Here is an 8,747-nt window from a genome sequence, read left to right on the forward strand (position 1 = left end):
TCACAGCCTAGGCTCTGTAAACGGGCATGTTGCTGGCTACAGTGGGCCCCTTTGTTTTTCTTTAGGCTTTGCATTACCAGCCTAGGCTTTGTATTACCACTGGAATTTTTTTCAGCACAGTACAGACAAACAGCAGGTTGTTCACTGATATTCAATGATTTTGACAAATATCATTCTCCAGAATGGCTGACTTCCCCTGTAATTTGGATGGGAAGAAACGGAAAGTGTTTTCTGAAACGGTTTACTATAAACTGTTGAATCTAATTGTAAGATGTTCCTTCTTTTCAAGAATGAAAAATTACTATAAGTGAATTCCCTCAACATTTGTTTCTCATTGTATTACAGCGATGAGGCTTCTCTGTCTTCTGCAGTTGGTCTGCCTGGCTGGTTGTAGTGCTTCAAGATCAAGAGACTGGGCTCATCATGGTGCCCCGATGTTTGCAGACCTCTCAGTACGTGAGATGAAAGCTGTGCGGGCCTACCTGCATGGTATTCCAGAGATGGGGCTCACTAATGCCCGTAGCAAGACTCTGGAGAAGAACAGCATCTTACTGATGGAACTCCATCTGCCGAGGAAACACGAAGCCCTGAAAGCTTTGGACCGTGGACAGGCCAAACCCCCACGTGAAGCCCGTGTGATTGTTCAGTTCGGGAACCAGACCAAGCCCAACATCACTGAGTACATTGTGAGCCCTCTGCCAATCCCAAAGTCCCACCAAGTCAAAACTTTCAAGGGGGATAGGCCAATCGAGTTTGAGTCAAGGCCCATCACTTTTGTAGAGTATGGCCATATTCATCACATCCTTGGGAAGATCACAAATACAGCTCACAAGCTCCTGTGGGAGTCCACAGGAGGGTTTTCTTTTACCAACTGCTCTAACCGCTGCCTGACATTCTCAGACATAGCCCCACGTGGGCTGGGACCGGGTGAAAGGAGATCCTGGATCATGTTGCAGAAGTTTGTGGAGGGCTATTTCATCCACCCAGTTGGGTTTGAGGTACTGATCAACCATCATGATCTGGATCCAGAAAAGTGGACTGTTGAGAAGGTCTGGTACAACAGCATGTACTTTGACAGTGTGGAAGAACTGGTTGAAAAATATGAATCAGGAGGTGTGGAGAAAATCAAACTGATGGATCATGATGACGAAGACCTCTACTCCACATATATCCCCAGGGGTCATACCAACACACGTACTAATATCCATGGGCCAAAGCTCGTGGAGCCCCAAGGGCATCGCTATCACGTTGACCACAATTTTGTCGAATATGCTGGATGGTCTTTTGCCTACCGAGTCCGCTCCTCAGCTGGGATTCAAGTCTTTGACCTCCGTTTTAATGGAGAAAGGATTGCCTATGAGATCAGCCTCCAAGAAGCTATTGCCTTCTATTCCGGTGATACTCCTGCCGCCATGCAAACAAAGTACATTGATGCTGGCTGGGCAATGGGCACCTCGACCTTTGAGCTGGCACCTGGGATCGACTGTCCAGAAATTGCCACCTTTGTTGACCTTTACCACTATTTTGACACAGACAAACCCATGCAATACAAGAATGCACTGTGTATTTTTGAGATGACCACCGCTATGCCTCTGAGAAGGCATTTCAACTCCAACTTCCAGGGGGGATACAACTTCTTTGGAGGGCTGGAAAACACCGTGCTGGTGATGCGGACAACAGCAACGGTTTACAACTATGATTACATTTGGGACTTCATCTTCTACCAGAATGGGGTTGTGGAAGTGAAAGTCAGTGCTACAGGATACATCCACGCCACTTTCTTTACACCCAATGGACTTCACTATGGTACCAAGGTGTACAACCATGTGCTGGGTAATCTGCACACACACCTTATCCATTATAAAGTGGACCTGGATATTGCTGGTGAGTGTTAAGGTACAATAACCCATTTTATTTAGAACCATCTAAAAGCAGTGATTCTTATTTACCACTGACTGTCCATTAGGCACAATTCAAACGCAGTCGAAAACCCAACCAGGATTTCTATGTATTAAGGCCATATTGGACGGCCTCAAGCAGGGAAGTAATGGTGTTATAGGTCAGACTTTTATGCAGAAGACAGAAGTTCAAATCCTGTCATAGCTTTACAATTACAATTTACTGTTTTAATAACTCTAAGAAACAATTTTCTCAACCTCAAACAAGTAACGCTAATCTTTCCTTAAAAACAGGTTATTTGCAATAACTGCAGTACTTTTCCATACCCTAGTTGCCATTAGCAGATTTTATAGAAAGGGAAAATTCAATAAAGGTTGTCACTGGTCATAAAAACAACCGTTGCAATAAACATTAAAGCCAATACAAGTAACTTTGTCAGTTGGCGGCCCCTTTGGACAAAAGCGCTAGTATTTTTACGACACCAGCTGCCGTAATGCTTTTTTCTAGCGTGTGCCGGCCGTGCGAGTGTAAAATTACTAGGACGCAATATAGTGCATGCCCGTGTGTTGAAAGTGTGAGGGCACGGACTCTTTTCGGCTCCGTGAGTGTGGTTAGTGACTCTGCATCAACTAATGCCAGTCAGTGCCACACACACCTGATTGCAAACTACTCTCACGGAGCTGAAAGATTCCGTGTCCTCACAGAAAGCGAGAGACGGCAGTTAGTATGGATCACGATGAGGTAATGTGTTTATGTTGTTGTAAATAATGACTATTTCAGATGAATAATAGTCATCTGATGATGGTGAAGCAAAGTAATCTTTGTTTTAGTACCGCTCATTCATTTAGGAGTAGGCTAAACACTGCAGTCTAGTTCACTCGCGTGAAATTGTATACACGTTGCCAGGCAAAGCCTCCCGCCCGTCTATCACTCTCCCTTTTAGCTTTTCTTCATTGCATTTCCTTTTTTTTTCTTTGGTGGTTCAGCCCCGTTATAAATCATTATGACGACAAATAACTGTCTCAAACAAGGCTCCCATTCCCCTTCCCTCACCGGGAGGGATAGGCTTCTCAAATCGCGTTGCTGCGCTACACTGAAATCTGCGACCAATACGGATATGTGACCATAGAGGCTGCATGTGCAAACCGAAAATCGGACTGGGTGTGCGACCAGACCAAATGCAGAAATAAAAACTATATAACAACGTCTTTCTTTGCACTGATGGTCTCGTTTGCTGTTAAAGGTAATGTGTGACTATCAGAGGAAACATGAGGCTGTTTTAAAGATATTTAAATGTTACTCGTAGTGGCTTTAAGCAGAATTCTCCAATATTGAGGTTTTTGTTTAGAAATGTGGTGGGGAAACCCCATCACACAGAAAGCAACAGGCATACCCCACTTTGGTCTTTAAAGGAAAATAGTGACAGATGACCCTTTAAACCTAACTTTATAAATTTTTATTTATTTATTTGTATCGTACCTTTAAGCTAGTGGGAATTAAAAAATGTTGTAACTTAAATTTGATAATGCGAATAATTTAGAAATGAGATGAAAGAAATGGCACACAAAATCTTTACTTTGGCCAGGTTTTTTATGTTGCCAGTCCAAAAAAAAAAAAAAAAACTTTCAGGACTTTACCCTATCATAAAGGAGTCACTATTCATCAAGCCTGTGCGGCTTTTGTGTTGAAATGTGATCACTGCTATCCGTGACCAAGGCTATGTGCCAAGCATAAGTTAATAATTTAATCTTGTAAAACCTTTCTGTCACTTCTTCTACTTTCAATGTGTATTCATCCTAACTCTGACTTCTAACGCACAAGTAAATGTATAATTTCTCAACAGAATGCTTATACCTTGACATTTAACTTTTCGTGACAACTCTGTCTTGTGACACAGGTCGAGAGAACAGCTTTGAGTCACTGGATTTGAAATTAGTCAACTTCACAAATCCCTGGAGCCCGAAGGATTTCGTTGTCCAGTCTAAACTCCACAAGACAGTGCACAAGACCGAACGATCTGCTGCTTTCCGCTTTGGCAAAAAGTTCCCCCGCTATGTGCACTTTAACAACCCCAATGCAAAAAACAAATGGGGGCATGAGAGAGGATACCGTATTCAGTTTAACTCACATGGCCACACTGTCCTTCCAAGAGGCTGGAGGGAGGAAAATGGCATCAGTTGGTCAAGGTAATCAAATATGTTCCCCTTATGTTAGAAAAAATACATAAAGTACACATAACTTGGGTGAAATATTTAAAGCGAAAAGGCCATTTTCTCATGGTAGCCGCCATTCCAAATGTTTTTCCCATCATATTGCACACATTTCCCTCCAGATTTACTGGTGTTTGGTGTCTTTGGACAGTTTGTCTTTGGATCTCCAGTATAATTGAGGTTGTGTGCATTTAAAAAAAGTTATCAAACATCATTTCTTTGTAATGAATGTCCCAATGAGGAATCAGTGGTTGAAGAGGAAAATCTTTGGATCGGGTGTTTGGTTAGAGATTTGCACAGAGTAGATTTATGGTTTGGGAGTCAATAAAGATTCCCCAAACAGCACCAGTTGAATATTATCTTTGTAACCTAATAGTGGACTTTCACCGTCGGGCTATCCAAGTGTTTGCACCCAAACCGCTGGTGTTCCTAACAACCTAGGAGGATTTCACTACTTTATGTGGTAGAGTACTCTCTGTTCGACTGAAAAAGGAAAATAATGTTTGACAAAATTGTAGTAGACAGTCAGACTGAAAGGAAATATAAAAATCTAACTGACTGGTGAACTGTTTCTCTTCAGATATCCTCTTGCTGTGACCCGTCATAAAGATAGTGAAGCCACCAGCAGTAGCATGTACACACAGAATGACCCCTGGAATCCTGTTGTCTCCTTTGAGGACTACATCCGCAACAATGAAGACATTGTTAACCAGGTAAACCAATTGTCATCGGTCTAGACACATCAATATGAGTTATTCATGTATGTCACACATTTCCACCATGTGCTTGTAGAATGATTGTCAGGTGACAGTAGTTTTGTCATGAATGCACACAAAAGTTAAGAAAAACAGAATAAATGTTCTGCCATAAATTTTAAAAAGGAAGTAAACAAACCTATTTTCCAAAAGGTTAAACTATTCCTTTAACCTGCTAGCCATTCCACTCACACAGCGTGGAATATGAGCTCTCAAAAAGTATTCATAACTTGAAAATCAGTAACGTAGAAATCATACAGAATGTAATTGGACCATACAGCATCATCATATAATTACACACAATGATAACAGTCCAAATACAATTTTAATTTTCATAACACAATTTTGGAGATTTGTAAGGATAATGTTGATTAAGGCTAAATGACCTGCACGGCTCCTTGTTTTACTGACTTAGTCACTTGCCCCTTTCGAATGGATTCTTGGAAATCTGGCTCACATTTTGATGGTGGGGTTTTTTGTGTTTGAGGTTACATCAGTAGTTTAAGTATACTCTCTTAAAAAATATTTCTTGTCACTCCACCTCATGGTTAGTCACAAATGCTGACATTTTCTTGTGTTTGCACTTTCAAGTAGATAGAAAAAAAAACACCTGTTATGTGTCCTCCTCTAAAAAGTCTAATGTAATGTTTGCTGTCCTTTGTGCAGGACCTGGTTGCCTGGGTGACGGTGGGCTTCTTGCATGTGCCTCACTCAGAAGACATCCCCAACACAGCAACACCTGGCAACGCAGTGGGCTTCTTCCTCCGACCCTTCAACTTCTTTGACGAAGACCCTTCTGTGGCATCCAGGAGCACCGTCATCGTACGCCAAGGCAAGGACGGCAAGCCCAAGGTGGACAGATGGACGCCCGAGGTCATAGGCCACTGTGTGACGGACAAGCCATTCTTTTACAATGGCACCTATGTAGGAGTCTAGAGGTGCTTCTTTTAGATTACACACATTAACCATTTATAACCCTAAAATTCTTGCACTTTTTTAAGTAAGTCTAAAAAATGAGGATCCCAGAAGAATAACAAGTACACATAGTCGGATTAATCTTCAGTATTTTCCGACAGTGTGAAAAGTTTATGAGAAAAGTCTTTGATGTACCTAAAAAGGGATCCCATGTTAAAATATGAAGAACATTTTATGAGCTAATATTGTGTGAATTATTTGTTTTAAATAAATAATGTTTTTTATTGCCTGGTCATAGCTCTTAAGTTTTGTTGTAAACAATGGTTAAAGTGTAGAAACTGCAAATTTTACTAACATCTTAAATCACCTAAATAGCATGCATTTGTCATACATGTCTGACCTATTCACAGTCTCTCTCCAATCACTCAACTGAAGACAAACATGGACTTAAAACCCAAATCATACACATGTCAAGTTAAAAGTTATTATTACACACTTAATCAAACCATACATGTAATTTAGCAGGGGGGAAGGGGATGCAGTGTGGTGCATTGGGGGACCTTTAGAGCTCCTGTAATCCCGTCTGGGGTCTCCATGGCTGAGGTTTAGCAGGGGTGAGCATCCAGGATGCAGGATGCTCCGTATCCGCCCTGCGTGAGGTGAACTGCTGGCCCCCTCTGCGCGCTAGGCTTGCCCCTGGGGAAGGGAATGTTTTTACTGGAAAAGACAACAGGCCTTACAGAGCAAACAGCCTGATTCCGGATCCTTCCCCGCAAACAGTCCAGGATACCTCCCGGCTACGCCATTGCCCCTGGAAACCTAACTTTAAATACAATGTATGTGACACAATGTACCGAATATCAACAGCAGCACATGTAACTGCTTTCTTTCCTTCATGTACGCATTCCTAACATAGCAATGTCTCTTTACAGATCATAACCAAAAGCTGAATAAATAAATTGTTTCGATCATATTGTGTGTTTTGGATTGGATTTATCAGACAATGAGTAATATAGACAGGTATACATTAATATATCTGCTGAAGATAGAGATGGACTTTGCAGTAGCAAAGTCGGTTTGTGTGAAGTGTAAATAATGATTTTTGGAGTGGGGAAAAGGAATCCAGCCAACAACTGTCGTCAGGATTTTCACAATCAAGGATCCCTTTTTATAAGTGTGCTCTGATGTTTTACAGTGCGCATGGTGAAAGAGGCATCATATGAAAGCTGGGTGCGCCTGTGTGAATGGACATAGCTAGAGGAGAGGACAAAAAACATAGTGAATTCAGTAACAAGCATTCCAATAGCTATTCCCATGGCAACGGCAGCCTTGACGTCACAACAGACAAACTATAGGAACGCAGTGGACAAAAATAATGTTTGTTCATTTCTAGAAATCTTTCTGTAACTTTCTGAGCTGAAATAGATGAAGACAACAAATCTGACAAAAAAACTGTCAAATGTTATTCTTGCAAATAAAAAGGGTTTACATTTGTATACAATCATTATAGGTTTTACAACACAACATGTAATGTCTCTTCACAAATTTCGCAAAACAGTGGATCAAAAATTATAGTAAAATTATATGGGTCTAGACTTATAGATACCAATTAAAAAGAAATAAAAAGGTGTGGAGAGTTAATAATTGCAGTAATATTAATTCACGTAAATAACAAAACCACCCACATTGAGGTCAGTAATAAAGTCAAAACACAAAATAACAAATCATACATATATACAATAACTAATACAGGCCTACTAATTAAAGATTAATATATAAATGATAAATAAATAATTAGGAAATAAAAGTAAGATCTTAAACTCATGTAAAAATGTGCATTGTACACAGCAATGATTGGGCCTGGGATCTGAGATGGTGGTTTGTTGCCACCTAGTGGTTCCTCGGATAATTGTTATGTATATTCAGATAAATTGTTATGTCTATTCAGATCAATTGTTATGTCTATTCAGCAGAGGTGGGGGTAAGTCACTAATGTGCAAGTCACAAGCAAGTCTCAAGTCATAACCTTCAAGTCTTAAGCAAGTCCAAGTCACTGTGGTGAGAATCAAGCAAGTCACAAGTCAAGTCATTGCTCAGTTCAAGCAAGTCACAAGTCAAGTCATACAAAAATCATATTATCTAACCCAGTTTCTACATTTAAAAGACCTGCATTCCACAGTTCTCTTCTTCATACCACGATCGACAACATCATCCTTGAACTACAATTTAATTATTCTTGGTCTAACCGAGGGGTCTTCAACAAAAATTTAAATGGGTCCAGTTGACAACATTTTCTTACAGCAAAGGTCCGAATCTCATAATGTCTGCATCCAATAGCGACCCCTTATATATCACATATGATCAACACCACACATTTCCTTTTCTTTCTACCACATTTAGGCTACTTTCAATTTCCAAGTAGCTTACTTTTAACCCTCCTGTTATGTTCCGGGTCAAATTGACCCGTTTCAAAGTTTGAAAAATCTAGGAAAAATAGTTAAAAGTATTTTTTCAGTATGAAACTTCTTCTGCTTGCCTTAATTAGGGTAATCAACATTTACTATGAAAATAATTCATCTCACATATTTGCAACCACCCCCTGCATGTTTATATCACATACTAGATACTGTTCGGGTCAATTTGAGGTAAAAGGGTGTCAGAAATGTCAGACTATTTATTTCTTTACAACTGTGAGACATATTTCACCCAAATCACTCACACACACACACACACGCACGCACAGGTGCAAGTGTTATGACTTGACGGGAACCATTTATGTTCTCTGTTCTCGCGGGAAAACTCCACCCACATTCAGTGGACACTCAACAGGGGAGGGGCAAAACATATCAAATATTCTCTGCATGGGATTCTTACCAACATTACACTCTGTCAGGCAGACCTTTACAAAATGAGCAGCAGAAGCAGATGGATGACAGTCCAGCAGACATCAAGTCAGCTTTTGAGCTGG

The 8,747-nt window shown here is 40.6% G+C and overlaps 1 protein-coding gene across 1 annotated transcript; it reads left to right on the plus strand.

Annotated features, from left to right (window-relative positions):
- Positions 1-347: 347 nt before the first annotated feature.
- Positions 348-5,800, plus strand: aoc1 (amine oxidase copper containing 1; the record flags this gene model as incomplete). The annotated part of the gene is made up of 4 exons (XM_080049799.1): positions 348-1,884; positions 3,797-4,085; positions 4,690-4,822; positions 5,531-5,800. The coding sequence occupies 4 exons, from the start codon at positions 348-350 to the stop codon at positions 5,798-5,800; spliced, it is 2,229 nt and encodes a 742-aa protein (XP_079905925.1).
- Between the last annotated feature and the right edge of the window lie 2,947 nt (positions 5,801-8,747).

This window comes from Ammodytes marinus, assembly GCF_949987685.1.
Source record: "Ammodytes marinus genome assembly, chromosome: 21".
NCBI classification, from domain to species: Eukaryota; Metazoa; Chordata; class Actinopteri; order Uranoscopiformes; family Ammodytidae; genus Ammodytes; species Ammodytes marinus.